Raw genomic sequence first — 16,504 nt, 5'->3', positions numbered from 1 at the left:
TTTTTTTTTTTTTTTTAAATAAGAGCAAAAAGCTGGAGGTGATCTAAATGTCAATGGAAGATTGAGTAAACTAAGGTATAGCCAATGATAATTCTATACAGACCATAATAATGATGCTATATTTATTGACAACCAAAGATGCTCACGGTTTGACAACTAAAGATGCTCATGGTACACCATTAATGAAAAAAATCAGGTTTTAAAGCACTACATATATAATTTACTTTTTTTATCACAAAAATTCTTAAAAAGTAACAACTGAATATTTTGGTTCTGTCAGGCCTCTGAGCCCAAGCCAAGCCAAGCTATCACATCCCCTGTGACTTGCACGTATAAGCCCAGATGGCCTGAAGTAACTGAAGAATCACAAAAGAAGTGCAAATGCCCTGCCTCGCCTTAACGGATGACATTCCACCACAAAAGAAGTGAAAATGGCCGGTCCTTGCCTTAAGCGAGGATATTATCTTGTGAAATTCCTTTTCCTGGCTTATCCCGGCTCAAAAAGCTCCCCAACTGAGCACCTTGTGACCCCACTCCTGCCCGCCAGAGAACAACCCCCCTTTGACTGTAATTTTCCTTTACCTACCCAAATCCTATAAAACGGCCCCACCCTTATCTCCCTTCGCTGACTCTCTTTTCAGACTCAGCCCGCCTGCACCCAGGTGAAATAAACAGCCATGTTGCTCACACAAAGCCTGTTTAGTGGTCTCTTCACACGGACACGCATGACAGGTTCACACTTCTGGTTGATTGGGGTTACAGGTAAGTTTTATTTTCTTGTTTTTGCTTATCTGTCTTCTGACTTTGCTACAATTAATAAGAACCATTTATATGTGCTATCTTTTTTAAAAGAAGCACATCTAGTAAAAAGAAACTTAGGGCCAGGTGCTGTAGTTCACACCTGTAATCCCAGCACTTTGGGAGGCTGGGGCAGGTGGATCATGAGGTCAGGAGTTCGAGACCAGCCTGGCCAACATGGTGACACCCTGTCTCTACTAAAATGCAAAATTAGCTGGGTGTGGTGGCACACGCCTGTAATCCCAGCTACTCAGGAGACTGAGGCAGGAGAATCACTTGAACCCAGGAGGTGGAGGTTGTAGTGAGCTGAGACTGCACCGCACTCCAGCCTGGGTGATAGAGAGAGACTCCATCTTGGAAAAAAAAAAAAAAAAAAAAAGAAATGTAGAACTAGCTCCTGACAGCCTGTGTCACACAACCAATCAAGCTCTAAGACCAAAGCGTCTTTTGGCTTCACATTGTACCTCATTAATAGCTTGGTTTTGCTAGCTTGACAAGACACTATATGGCCAAAAACAAACTTGCCAAACCAAGTGCACAAGTCAGCGTAATTGTGTTCAGTTCGCTAGTGATTCATTCCAGGGAACTATATCTTCATGCAGACAAGATAAAGAATGTCAATGTTAACTCAATTTCCTGGCCAGATTAGTCTTTGCTGAAGACATTCTGCACATATTTTGAAATATATCTTGGGGCCGGGCGCAGTGGCTCAAGCCTGTAAGCCCAGCACTTTGGGAGGCCGAGACGGGCAGATCATGAGGTCAGGAGATCGAGACCATCCTGGCTAATACGGTGAAACCCCGTCTCTACTAAAAAATACAAAAAACTAGCCGGGCGACGAGGCGGGGGCCTGTAGTCCCAGCTACTCAGGAGGCTGAGACAGGAGAATGGCGTGAACCCGGGAGGCGGAGCTTGCAGTGAGCTGAGATCTGGCCACTGCACTCCAGCCTGGGCGGCAGAGCAAGACTCCGTCTTATAAAAAAAAAAAAAAAAAAAAAAAAAGAAATATATCAATGTGGTTCTTTGCACTGAAGGCCCTGGATTAGAGCTGTGTAATAGCATAAATAATACTGTGTATTCCTAAAGGTCAACTGGTTAGCCTGTGAGGGTAGCAACTCAGATAGAAAAATGGCGATTTTGCCTTTTCTTCACCCAGCTTATCTAAATCCTCATTAGTTCTGTTTTCTCAGGCTAGGAAGAGTATCTTTCAGTTCCACTGATATAAACACCTTCACCAAGAACAAGAGGCTGGGAGAAGTGGCTGCTTCCCTACTCTGATCTTTGTTTAAAATACAAAGTCTATATTTAAATTACTACGTTTCATGGGTTGTGTAGATGTCATGAATGCCATTTCAAATGGCCTATGATCTATGAGATTAGCCCTATACAATTTCAGTCTGAACTGAAATCCACTGTATTTCCCCATTCACTTTTCCAGCTCTTCTGTCCATGTTCACCCAGAAAAAATACTGTGACTCTGTCATCAGCACTGAGAATACTAGAAAGATATACTCACCAAACAGGAAGGCAGAAGTTTGATTAGACACTGAAAATCTTTATCTGACAAATACTTGTCTGGGCCAAGGTCAGCCTGAAAACATGAAAAGGATTATCAGGGTACTGCTTTGGTCACCAAAAGAAAAATTCCTTGTCTTTCTCTTTAATTTTATTATCCAAAATATGACTGGAAACCAAAGATGAAAACCACAATAAGTCTGGCTGTCTCAAGACCTTTCTGGAAAAGCAGTGTGTAAAAAATACTAGACTTAACTGTCATCTTATCTAATTCCATTAACCAAATGTATCACTAAACTCTCAAAGTCGAAGAGATAAAGTAATGACCCAAGTCGTTTTTTTTTTTTTCTGGAAGTAAACTCCAAAACTGTAAACCCTAAAGAGATTCCAGAATTATTTTAAACTGTTCCTATTTCTTTCCAAATGTTTACTAGTTGTCCAAATGTAATAGAATTTATATAACCAAATGCACAGGAAAACGATTTAAAATGACTTTGCTTTGAAAAGGACCAGGGAAAGCCCTTTACATGGGTCACTTGTTTTTTTTTTTTTTTTTTTTTTTTTGGAGACGAGTCTCTTTCCGGTCGCCCAGGCTGGAAGGTGGGAGTGGTCCGGATCTCAGTTTCACTGCTAATGCTCTGCCTCCCGGTTTACGCCATTCTCTCTGCCTTCTAGTCTCGCCGAGTAGCTGTGGTGAACTACAGGCCGCCCCGCCACCTAGCCCGGCTAGTTTTTTGTATTTTTTAGTAGAGACGGGTTAGCCAGGATGGTCTCGATCTCCTGACCTTGTGATCCGCCCATCTTGGCCTCCCAAAGTGTTGGGATTACAGGCTTGAGCCACCGCGCCCGGCCTACATGATCACTTAAGAGCACAGTACAATTTTGTAATTCCCTTGTCAAATCTGCTTTCATTAACCTATCTAAAGTCACTGAATGAGACTGAAGCAAAAAGCTAGCTTACCCAGCTTAACACTAGCCGTTCCTTTGGCTGATTTTTAATCTTCATCAAGAAATATTTCTTCCTTATTCTCCAACCTGCCATAAAAGCAAAACGTGCTTAGAGCTGCACAATTTTGCAACAACTGATATGTTTCACTGACTAAGTAATCAAGAAAAATTAAGTTTGGCAATATTATTCGCAGTTACATAGGCACAAGTAAAAGAACCATTCAATAACATTGACATAGTAAAGGCTATACTTAAAAAGAAATGGTAAATGAAGAAAATTTTCACGGAAATGGCAGGAAAATAGCACTTCAGTTTAGATTTAGTGAAAAAAATAGATGAAGAAGGAATGGTGTTTCTGAAAGTTATTACCATCCAAATCCTTTGATGAGGCTTTAACCAAGGTTCATTAAGTATTAAAGGTTAACAGCTGTATCCTCAAGCAGTTGGGATGCAAAAAGAAAAAGAAGTCACCTGCATTTAAGCATGTTCTTGGGATCTGTATCAGAAAGCATGACTAAGGATCCACTTCTGTGATCTGTCTTTTTAACAGAATGAGTGTGCCAATGTCTCACCTATGTCTTTCAAAGGTTCCACCACCTCCCACTTTGGCTCTGATCGGAAGAACATGGAAACCTGTTGTAAGGCAATCTCTGCAAAGACATTTTAGAAACCCATTAGTCAGACATATCAGGAAAGGGCCATATGCTGAAGATGTTATTCTTGTAAATGAAATCCTTATAGTCTATAACCTTTTTAAAAAAATGTAATTACCAATAAATAAATAAAATAAACACAAACTAAATGCAATGTGGGATTCTAGATTGGACCCTGGAATAGAAAAGTACATTAGCAGAAAACTGGTAAAATCTGAATAAAGCCCATTGTTAATAGTAACATTACTAATAATCACTTCTAGTTTTGATAAATGTGCCATGGTTATATAAAATATTAACATTAGGAGAAACTGGGTGAGAAATATATGGCAATTTTCTGTACTATCACTGCAACTTCTTTTGTTTAGTTCTGTTTGTTTTTTGAGATAGGGTCTCACTCTGTTGCCCAGGCTGGAACACAGTGGCACAGTCATGGCTCACTGCAACCTTAACCTCCTGGGCTCAAGTGATCCTCCCACCTCAGCCTCCCAAATAGCTGGGACTACAAGCATGGGCCATCACGCCTGGCTAAATTGTTGTTTTTTTTTTTTTTGAGGCGGAGTTTCACTCTTGTTGCCCAAGCTGGAGTGCAATGGTGAGATCTCGGCTCACTGCAACCTCCACCTCCTGGGTTCAAGCAATTCTCCTGCCTCAGTCTCCCGAGTAGTTAAGATTACAGGCATGCGCCACCATGCCCGGCTAATTTTGTATTTTTAGTAGAGATGCAGGTTTCTCCATGTTGGTCAGGCTGGTCTCGAACTCCCGATCTCAGGTGATCCGCCCGCCTCAGCCTCTCAAAGTGCTGGGATTACGGGTGTAAGTCACCACGCCTGCCCGAGGCCTGGCTAATTTCTGGTGTGTGGGGTTTTTTTTGTTTTGTTTTGTTTTTTAGTGACAAGGTATTTGCCATCTCACCCAGGCTGGTCTCAAACTCTTGGCTTAAGAAAGCCACCCATCTCGACCTCCCAAAGTACTGGGAATACAAACATGAACCACTGCACCAGCCCACTGCAATTTCTATGTAAATCTAAAATTATTCAAAATGTAAAGTTTATTTTAAAAATTATTAATGTGAAAATGTATATTTTTCAAAACTGGAAAATCTAAAATATGTAATCTAGCTGGTCTAAGCGAAGAATTCAATATATGCACCAGACCACAGCCCAAGCCCAAAACTCAAAACATGTTCTAAAGTCAGCTGGGAACAGTACTTAATGTTGCTCCAAGTACTATCTATCCCATCTGGAATTATAGCTTTCATCAACAAAAAAGTGATTAGCCTTAAATATATACTAGAAACAAAAGCTAGTGTACAGCAACAACATGGTTCTATTGTGGAAAGTCACCGAGGGCCTGTTTACTGGGGAAAAAAAAAATCCATCCTCTTTTTGTGTTCATTTATCATGAAAATGTTTTCCCCTTTTAAGAAGACAATGAGAAAGGAAGTTCTTTAAAATTCACTGCATTAAGAAATTATCAAAATTTACATTTCCTATAAAAAGCAACATCTGTAATTTGCCATTTCCCCTCATTGCAGTGAGTAAATGAAGCCACTCCAGATCTTGAAAGCAAACAGCAATCCTCCAAATGCGCTGTGGAATTTCACTTCTGCCTAGCATTAATTACATTCCAGGCAAACTGGTGAGGCATGAGGGATTCAGTAGAAATGCTCTCCATATGTCAAAATGACCTTGTTTGGAATTCACACGTCAAGAGCTTGGCAAACAATATCATTTGGATATGTTTTATAGTACATTTTGAGTTAAGAGATCAGGGAAGAAAACAATTTACTAGCTATTTGTTTACTGACTCGGTATGTAAAGTGTCAATAGCATCAACTCAAGAAAACATGTGAGGACCAAATACAAAACTGGCTCCATTCACATTTGTTCTAACTACCCCAGTGTGACAAACCATCTGGAAGATCTGGGTGCAGCAGAAACACACAGACTTTCATTATCAACACTGGGACTTTGTATCTCTTCTATAATTCATGTTAATATAAAGTGTTTTTAGTATTTCCAAAGTAACTCGAACATAAACTTAAAAGGACATTACGTGAAAATCATTCACATCAACTTTGAGGAGCATGAAAAATAATTCTCTAATGTGTACAATGTCATTCTAAAAGACTGACAGTGACACGGAATTCCCCACAAAATCATTATTCAGCAATATCTACTGTATGCTACTATGTACTATACATTGTTTTAGGAATAGGGGAAATAGCTGTGAACAGATGGAACACACTGGATTTCTTACTGATAAACTGAGGACTGTGAAATAGACTTTTTCACTTAGGGGTTAGGGAATTGGAGAAATGACAATTTCTTCCCACTGAACTGTGATTTACTGTCAAATAAACTGCATGACTATCATGTGCCAAATAATAATCCTCTCCTTCCCCAGACTCGGGCAACACACTTCAATCCTAAACATCTACTCCTTTGCTTAGAAGCCTTTACTGGTTCCCCACTTCCTTGCCAAATCAAGACCAAACTTATAAACCTAGTGTTCAACCAACCTCTGGCTTTAACCTACCTTTCTGGCTTTATCTCCCACAGTGTGTGGGATCTCTCTGCACACTGAGATTTGCCTACCATGGCTCCTAAACACTGGCCTGTCCCCATTCCCTCAGCATTTTCCATCTGGCTCAGACTCAGCCCAGATGTTCTGCTTCATTAGCCAGGACTCCCTCTCTCCCTCCCTCTTTCTTTCCTCTGTACACTCCCAGTGCTCTATGTGTCCCTCTCTTACGGGGTTACCCAGTGAATGTCCTCTATTAGGACTACTCTATTCCACCTAGACTGTATGCTGTGGTTGGAAGCGTATATCTGGGTAAAGCCAGGATATATCTTCTCAAGCTGCTCTGCGCAGAGCACTGGCCACTGCCTCTCAGCCTGGCTACCTTCTACTCAACCCTCAGGTCTCAGTGTAGGAATGACCTCTTCTGGGAAGCCTTCCTTCATCTTTAGGTGTGGATCATCCGTGCCCCCGCCCCCTTCCCCAAGGTGCTCCCTAACATTTACTCTGCCACAGCCATCACCTGTCAATCTCCGGTGTAACTGTCATGCAGTAGGAAGTGGGGGAATTATTCTTTCCTCCTTGCTGTATACATAGCACCTGGCACATTAGATACTCAATAAGTATCTGATGAAGCAGGAACAAAGGGTTCAATCATGTTCAGCAGATGTGGAAACTCTCTCCCATTAGAACATGAAATCCGTAAGAAGGAAGGCATCTGCCCTCTAGTTCTGACACAGGAACTGACTGACACATGTGGAAAAACTGCATGCTCAGAAAGTGCTGATAAACAAACTGGAGACAGGTAATGGAGAACACAGTCTTCAAGTCCATCCTGTGCTTCCCACAGAGCTCAGTTGTACCAGGCGCCCCCATTGTGAGCAGGGAACAAACACTGACTCCTCTAGGACTTGAGCTGGGGTTCAGACCCCCAGTCCATTATAGCAGGTTGCACTGCAGAGAGGCCTGCAACCTCACCAAATACCCCGCTGTTGTTCTAAATATAGTCCTCTTTCCCCACTCTCTCCCTTTTTATATCCTGAGTCCACTACTGTCCTACCTTTTCAAGGGATTCCTGGGGCTTTAGACCTAAAAGGTAACTTCAGCACTCCCTAGTCCATTCCCCACACCCCAGCTTCTTGTTTTATAGGTCAAGATGTGGGCCCACAGAGAGGAAATGCTGCTAATGACAAAGCTGGGACCAGGATACAGGCCTCTTGATTTCTGGTCCAAATGACTTTTGCATGGACATTAAAACCCCCTTACTCCAAGAGGGTATGAGGACTGAGGCGGGAAGACGGCTACAGTGCAGTGAGGCTTTTAAATGATAGAAGTACCTTGTTAAAAAGATGAATATTGTAGGCTGGGAGCAGTGGCTCATGCCTGTAACCCCAGCGCTTTGGGAGGCCGAGGTGGGCGGATCACAAGGTCAGGAGTTCGAGACCAGCCTGGCCAACATGGTGAAACCCCATCTCTACTAAAAATACAAAAAATTAGCTGGGTGTGGTAGTAAGTGCCTGTAATCCCTGCTACTCGGGAGGCTGAGGCAGGAGAATCACTTGAACTGGGAGGCTGAGGTTGCAGTGAACCAAGACCATGCCACAGCACTCCAGCCTGGCCAACAGAGTAAGACTCTGTCTCAAAAAAAAAAAAAAAAAAAAAAAAATTGTAAGGGAGATATATGTGTGAGACAGGTTCTCAACACAAACATCTCATGACCAGGAGATACCTGTTTTCCCTTTACAACAGTTGACTGTCAATTAGACTTTCTAATTCAAATGAACACCTCACAACTCCCTCACAGAAGACCAAGGGCCTACATTTCCTTTCTGAGGATTGGCTCTTCTGGAGAAAACCTGGAAAAGAAAGAAAGTCCCAGCAGTCCCAGGCTGGGGACCCAGGTAAGAGAGGAGGAAGCTGCCAATGTCCTGAGAGCGCCTGGTTAACCATCCTCTGGGAACAGAATGCCATCACAGTCCCCCTCTAACAAGGCACCCTCACCCTCTGTCAGAGCAAGGACCAGGAAAAGTGCTCTGCTGATTCTGGCCACCACTTGAACACAGAACTCAAATCCTGCCGAAATGAAGCTGGGTGGTGACTGCAGACCATGTGGAAAATGAGAAGAGGTGGAGACATTATCCATATTAAAAGGGAAAAGTGGGCCAGGCACAGTGGCTGATGCCTGTAATCCCACCACTTTGGGAGGCCGAGGTGGGCAGATTGTTTGAGCTTAAGAGTTCGAGACCAGCCTAGTCAACATAGCAAAACCCCCTCTCTACAAACAATTAAAAAATTAGCTGGGCATGGTGATGTGCAGTTGTAATCCCAGCTACTCAGGAGGCTGGGGTGCAAGGATCACTTGAACCCAGAAGGTAATGGGTGCACAGAGCTGGAATAGCACCACTGCACTCCAGCCTGGCCAACAGAGTGAGACCCTTGCTCAAAAAACAAACAGGGGGAAAGCGGCCCTGCTTAGAGAAGTGCCACAAGGTGAGAGGCATGCAGGGGATGCTTCGTGGGCCATGCTGTGAATCTCAGGAATGGTCCAGTCAAGCTGGCATGGAGGTGGTGGCCTATGTTTCCTTTTCCTGAGGTGGCTGGTGCATCAGCCTCGAGGCTAGACAAACTCTGAAATTTCATTCAAAGGGGGAAATAAACCAACATCTCTCTGAAAACAGCGTTCATCACCTATTGTTTCATTCCGGGATTATGCCCTCTGAACAGCGGCCAGCACAGGTTCTGGCAGGAGTTTCTGATGGTCTTTTTATACCCCTGCCCACATCTGCTTTGGACTCCTGATCCTCTACCATGCTGGAGGCCTGGGGGTGGGAAGGGGGAGTGGAGATCAAAGACAGTAACAGCATGTGGGGCACGTATAGAAAAAAGCAGAGAATCGACAACTGTCAGAATAGACAACCTTCCAGGGAGCCACAAAGCATTTTAACTTAAACACTCAGACCAGACTAAAGTCACACAAATGTGCAATCCTGGCTAGGGCCCTCCCTCTCTGGGGGCCTTAGCTGAACTCATTTATGAAAAGAGAGGGTTAGACATGATACATCTGCTCTAAGATCCCTTTTAGTTCTGACCCCATGGGACTCAATGTACTTCTGATGCCAGCTCCCTGAGAGCAAGGAACACATTTATTTGTGCCTGCACACCCAGCACACATCACATTTGTTGAACAAATGGCATCATTATACATACACTACACCTTCATGCTTGCCCTCAGGAGAACATTAGCAGGCACTCGCAGGGAATGAGGGAGATAAACTACTGAGTGGGCCTGGGTTAGGGCTGATTTGACAAGTCAGTCCAGATGGCCTGCTGTCTGACAATTTTGGGAGCAATCAAGGTGAAACATTGAGAAATGAAAGCCACAAAAGATGCTACTTTGACAGAATTCAAGCTGTCCCTAGAGCCCCAGTCCTATCTGTGCTATCTTTTCTCTTCCCTGAACAAAAAAACAAGTGGAGGCAAGAATGGAATCCTTGTAACAATTCAGTGTTCCATTTGGTAACTTATAGTAAGTGTGAGTTTGAAATAAACTTTCCTTCTCTTGGTTACACTCTAGAAAGGCGTTTTCCTTAGCCCTGCACAGCACTTCAGTTAGGAAATGGCAGGCACATCCTAGCGCAAGGCTTCTCACAGTTTAATGTGCATGCAAATCACCTGGGGACCTTGTTAAAATCAGATCCTTGGCCGGGCGCGGTGGCTCAAGCCTGTAATCCCAGCACTTTGGGAGGCCGAGACGGGCGGATCATGAGGTCAGGAGATCAAGACCATCCTGGCTAACACGGTGAAACCCCGTCTCTACTAAAAAATACAAAAAACTAGCCGGGTGAGGTGGCGGGCGCCTGTAGTTCCAGCTACTCGGGAGGCTGAGGCAGGAGAATGGCGTAAACCCAGGAGGCAGAGCTTGCAGTGGGCTGACATCTCGCCGCTGCACCCCAGCCTGGGCGACAGAGCCAGACTCCGTCTCAAAAAAAAAAAAAAAAATCAGATCCTGATTCAGGAAGTCTGGGATGAGGACTGAATTCTGCACCTTCGACAAGCCCCGAGTGATGCCAATGCTGCTGGTCAGAGAACCACACTGTGAGTCACAAGCCTCAAAGGCTGTGGTTTTCAAACTTGGCGCCATATTGGAATCACTTGGGAAGCTTCACAGACTACAAGCTCCACCCACAGTGACTCTGATTTAATCAGCATGCACGCAGCCTGGGCATGAGAAATTTTTTTAATGCTCCCCAGGTGATTCTACTGTGGAGAAAAACTTGGTGCCTGCCAAGTAGACATCTGTTTCCCTCTCTGAAACAGGGATATTTTGGTGAATGAATGGGTATGAATAAATAAATAAAAGTGAAATAGGAATAAAAGTGCCTCTCTCTAATTACTTCAAAAGCAATGTTTTAAGGACTCAAATATCTGATATGGTGTATTCTCTTAGCAAGTAAATTAACAATATCCATAGTTCCACTCAGAAAGTCTCTAAAGCATGGTTTCTCTTTAATAAATCAGGTGAAACAACAGTTTCTATTGTTCTTTTCAAAGTGACAGCAGAATGTATTAAATATTTAATTTCTCATTCTGCTGACATCAGGCTTAGGTTATTGATGCCAGCTTTGAGTGTAATCGGTACTGGAAGAGAAGCCCTTTCAACCACAGTCCCTTAGTGGCTGCCCTGATCCAGGAAAGATCTGGAAGAGAATGACCTCCTATGCTTTGCACTGAGTGGGTCTCAGGGAGCAAATAGGAAGACACAGAAAGGACCCTTCTGTGTTTAAAGTAAATTCCCAGAAAAAACAGAAACACACAACATATCGTAAATACAAAAACAGAGTCAAATACAAATCAAATTTGTATTGTGAAATTGTGTTGATTAGAGGTGAAAAGTAATATAAAAAATTACTGTACATGTTACTGTGGATTAATTATTATTATTATTATTATTTTTTAAGACGGAGTCTTGCTCTGTTGCCTAGGCTAGAGTGCAGTGGCGCTATCTCAGCTCACTGCAACCTCCGCCTCCCGGGTTCAAGCGATTATCCTGCCTCAGCCTCCCGAGTAGCTAGGATTATGGGCATGTGCCACCATGCCTGGCTAATTTTTGTATTTTTAGTAGAGACAGGGTTTCACCATGTTGGCCAGGCTGGTCTCAAACTCCTGACCTCAGGCAATCTATCTGCCTTGTTCTCCCAAAGTGCTGGGATTACAGGCGTGAGCCATCGCGTCTGGCCTATTGTGAGTACTCACTCTCTGTTCTGTCAGGGAAGACAACAAAGGCAAGAGTATAAGCACATATACAATAATTTATCTTCCATATTTTTCTGTGCAGACTTTACAAACATTTTGGAAGTAAATTATTTTCTTCTTACACATCTACAGTAAACTACAATCAAGAAAATCTTAGTAAATTCATAATACACTATAACAGATGTATACATATACCCATTTTGAGAAAGCGTTTCTCCCACATATGTTATCTCCAGCAAGGGACAATGCCTCTTTAGCCATGTGACCACAGCTCACCGATTCCTTTGCTTACCAGTGTAGTTTGCGGAATAGTTGTTTGGATCTAAAAACTTCTTAACCAGCTCACAATTAGACAAGATATGATTTGTGGTGATCACGTTGAGATAGTTCTGAAGACCTTTCTGCCTCTCAGCTATGAATTCACGATCCATGTTACCAATCAATTTTTTGGGAGGAAGAGGCAGACTCAAGCCTGCAATCTTAAAAAAAAAAAAAAAAAAAAAAAAAGTTACACTCATGTCATCCACAAATAAGAATGCAATACAAAAATCATTGACTTATCACTATTTTCATTAAACCTAAGACAATGTAGATTTTAGATGCTCCTAATTTCAGTGATACAAAATTTGCCTGAAAAACTGCATTTTAGAATTGATAAATACTATATGTAAGCATTAGTTTATTTTATTTTTGAGGATGGAGCTTTCACTTCTGGTGCCCAGGCTGCGAGTGCAGGTGGTTCCGCTCTTTGCGCCTCACTGCAACCTCCACCCTCCTGGCTTCAAGAGATTCTCCTGGCCTCCGCCCTCCTGAGCTAGCTGGGAATACAGGGACTACAGGGCATGCGACACCTATGCCCAGATAATTTTGTATTTTTAGGAGAGATGGGGTTTCACTTGTGTTGGCCCAGGGCTGATCTCAAACTCTTGACCTCAAGTGATCCACCAGGCTTCGGGGCTCCCAAAGTGCCTGGCGATTATAGGCTATGAGCCACCCACACCTGCCGCCCAAGCATAGTAATTTTAAAAACTTTATCTTTTTTAATGTGCTTTATATTTTGCTAAAGTTATATAAAAACATAATTTCAAGAGTAACTCACTTTCTTAAATTATACTGGCAGTCCCATGACACCCCCCTCACTCCTGCCCTACCAGGTGACAGAGCCATTCTCTGCCCCTCCCCTAAGACAGGGCCACCTTTCGAGCTTCTCAGCTGATCTTTTGACAAATTGCGAATGCTCATACTGTCATGGGCTTGATTTTTCATTTTTAGGCATTATCTGTAGATTTCCCATTATGGCAAGATGAGCGATTAAAGCTTCTCTTTCACAATTCCTGCACCTCTATCTACACATCCTGTCCCTAATCCTCCTGACATCATTATAATTTTATTTTGCGTACAATTGTTTCATGTTTTACCTCTAAGTACATAATATTCACAACTGAGGCTAGAGGCGCGATGCCTTACTTTTCCTTTACAGCAGCTTGTAGTCTTTATTATTTATTTATTTATTTTTTTGGTTTTCTATTCAACTTGAAAGGTCTCCATTCAAGCCTTTTTTCAACACACTCAGATACACAGATGCCGTCAGCTTTTATCTTGAAGGGAGTACCTTCCAGAGTCCAACAATCTGCCTCCAAGCAGACTGGCGCGTCCCTACATGCTGCAAAGCTGCGCCATCCCGGCCGACCCCTTTCATCCTCATACCTATGAGATGCCTTTTGCACTTGTGTTGTACTCAAACCCCTTTTGCTATCCCCTCCTTCCTTTTTGTATCATAATTCCCTTGTTAGGTTTGAGGACCCAGCCTGGCCAACCATGTGAAAAACCTGTCTTACTAAAAATACAAAATTAGCCAGGCAGGTTGGTGGCACATGCCCATAATCCTAGCTACTTCGGAGCTGAGGCCAGGGATATCGCTTGAACCCGGAGAGGAGGCGGAGGTTGCAGTGAGGCTGAGATAGCGGCCCACTTGACTTCTTAGCCTAGGCAACAGAGAGCCAAGGACTCGTCTTTAAAATATTAGATAATTGGTAAATAAGTGATTAATTGACTTCTGTTATGGGCCTTTTTTTTTTTTTTTTTTTTTTAGAGATGGAGTCTCGCTCTATCATGCAGGCTGGAGTGCAGTGGCGCGATCTTGGCTCACTGCAAACTCTGCCTCCCGGGTTCATGCCATTCTCCTGCCTCAGCCTCCCAAGTAGCTGGGACTACAGGCGCCCACCATAACGCCCGGCTAATTTTTTTGTATTTTTAGTAGAGATGGGGTTTCACACTGTGTTAGTCAGGATGGTCTCGATCTCCTGACCTCGTGATCCGCCTGTCTCAGCCTCCCAAAGTGCTGGGATTACAGGCGTGAGCCACCGCGCCAAGCCTTCTGTTGGCTTTAAAAAGGAGAACAAGAGATACATTTTTTTGAAACCTTGCATATATAAGGATGTCTTTATCCTTCCCTTATACTTAATTTATAGCTAGTGTTGATGTGGAATTTTAAGTTGAGAATACATTTTCTTCAGAGTTTTATTTTTATTTATTTATTTATTTACTTACTTACTTACTTTGAGACGGAGTCTCCCTCTGTCGCCCAGGCTGGAGTGCAGTGACGCAATCTTAGCTCACTGCAATCTCTGCCTCCTGGGTTCAAGCGGTTCTCCTGCCTCAGCCTCCAAGCAGCTGGGATTATAGGCATGTGCCACCGCACCCGGCTAATTTTTGTATTTTTAGTCGAGATGGGGTTTTACCATATTGGCCAGGCTGGTCTCAAACTCCTGACATCAGGTGATCTGCCTGCCTCGGCCTCTCAAAGTATTGGGATTACAGGCGTGAGCCACCATGCCCAGCCTTTCTTCAGAATTTTAAATAAATATTCGGGTGTCTTCTAGTTTATAGTGCTGCTGTTAAAGGTTCAAGTATATTGATGCCTTTTTTTTTCTTTTAAGAGATAGGGTCTTGCTTTGCACCCAGGCTGGAGTGTGGTGGCGTGATCACAGCCCACTGTCACCTCGGATTCCCGAGCTCAAGAGATCCTGTCACCCCAGCTTCACAAGTAGCTGGGACTACAGCTGCATGCCACCACACACAGCTAATCATAATGATTCTTGATCCATTTTTTGTTGCTATTTTCCCAGAAGCTTTCAGGATCTTCTCTATGACCTCAGTTTGTGACTTTCATGTGTCTGTTTTCATCCCTCATGCTGAGCACTCAGTCCTTTCAAACTAAAAACTAATCTCCTTAAGTTCTTTGGCATTTTATTGTATTGTTAGGTCATTATTTCTTCCCCTCCATGCCTTCTGGTTTCTTTTACTGAAACTCCTATTTTTTCAATGTTGGACTTCCTGGACTGCTCCTGTAATTTTATCTTTTTAATTTTCTGCTCTTTTTGTTTTGTTTTGTTTTTGAGACAGGTTCTTACCCTGTCACCCAGGCTGGAGTGCAGTGGCATGATCACCACTCACTATAGCCTCGACCTCCTGAGCTCAAGCAATCCTATCACCTCAGCCTCTACAGGTGGTGCACACCTGTAGCTGGGACTACAGATGTGCACCACCATGCCCAACTAATTTTTGTATTTCGCTTTTCTCTTTTTTAAAGAGCATTTCTTTTATCTTTCAGCCCTTCTAAATAGTTGTCTACTGTTAGTTTTTATTTGTATGTACTCTTTTCTATTCTTTTTCTTCCTTAATAGCACCCTGAATGTAATACCATTTCTTATCTCTCTGAGAAGACAAAAGTTAATCTTTCTCAAGTGTCTAAAGCATTCTTCTCACTGCATACCTTCTGCTTCCTGATGGTTCCTTTTTTTTCCTATTTGTTTTGCTCACTTTCGTATTAAAAGTCTTTCTTGGTGGGAGTCTGGGAGGAACAGGAACTGGGAATTAAGGGCCACACTTCAGAGTAACACAGGTCTCCTTTTTGCCAGAATTATGGGAAGATAATGTTGTGGGATGTGAGCAGTGAAATTTAGAAAAAGCAGAGAGTCCTACAAAACATATCCACAGGAAGACAATGAAAGAGTAACTTACACCAAGCAGGTGAAACTCTAACGCTTCAGAAACAAATGAGGAAGAACGTGGCAAATTTTTACCAAAGCTAAGTATTGAACATTGAGAAAAAGTAAACTAGTTCTTAGGTATAAAAATAAAGGGCTACCTGGAGCAGTGGCTCACGCCTGTAACTCCAGCACTATGGGAGGCTGAGGTGGGTGGATCACCTGAGGTCAGGAGTTCAAACCCAGCCTGGGCAACATGGTGAAACTCCATCTCTACTAAACATACAAAAATTAGGCAAGTATGGTGGTGGGCGCCTGTAATCCCAGCTACTCAGGAGGCTGAGGCAGGAGAATCGCTTGAACCCAGGAGGTGGAGGCTGCAGTGAGCCAAGATTGCACCACTGCACTCCAGCCTGGGTGATGGAGCAAGACTCTGTCTCAAATAGTAATAATAATAATAAAGAGCTACCAAAATATATAAGTTAATATCTGATCAGACTAGTTATGTCTACATAATCCTTAAAAAAATGAAGTCTGGCAGGGTGTGGTGGCTCACGCCTGTAAACCCAGCACTCTGGGAGGCCGAGGCAGGCGGATCACCTGAGGTCGGGAGTTTGAGACCAGCCTGACCAACATGGAGAAACTCCGTCTCTACTAAAAACACAAAAAATTAGCTGAGCGTGGTGGTGCATGCCTATAATCCCAGCTACTCAGGAGGCTGAGGCAGGAGAATCACTTGAACCCGGGAGGCAGAGGTTGCGGTGAGCCAAGATTGCACCACTGCACTCCAGCCTGGGCAACAAGAGCGAAACTCCGTCGCAAAAA

At 43.2% G+C, this 16,504-nt stretch overlaps 1 protein-coding gene across 9 annotated transcripts in view; it reads right to left on the bottom strand.

Annotated features, from left to right (window-relative positions):
* PXK (PX domain containing serine/threonine kinase like) overlaps positions 1-16,504 on the bottom strand; it is a 110,844-nt gene that overhangs the window by 41,072 nt on the left and 53,268 nt on the right. For all 9 annotated transcript variants that reach the window (XM_017894163.1, XM_017894165.1, XM_017894166.1 and 6 more), the window contains 4 exons: positions 11,983-12,169; positions 3,834-3,911; positions 3,275-3,348; positions 2,315-2,389 (listed from right to left, as the gene is read on the bottom strand). In XM_017894163.1, coding sequence (XP_017749652.1) covers positions 2,315-2,389; positions 3,275-3,348; positions 3,834-3,911; positions 11,983-12,169 — 414 coding nt within the window. The remainder of the gene's footprint in view (positions 1-2,314; positions 2,390-3,274; positions 3,349-3,833; positions 3,912-11,982; positions 12,170-16,504) is intronic.

This window comes from Rhinopithecus bieti, unplaced genomic scaffold, assembly GCF_001698545.2.
Source record: "Rhinopithecus bieti isolate Rb0 unplaced genomic scaffold, ASM169854v2 scaffold_21649, whole genome shotgun sequence".
NCBI lineage: Eukaryota > Metazoa > Chordata > Mammalia > Primates > Cercopithecidae > Rhinopithecus > Rhinopithecus bieti.
This window is presented reverse-complemented; position numbering and strand designations above follow the sequence as displayed.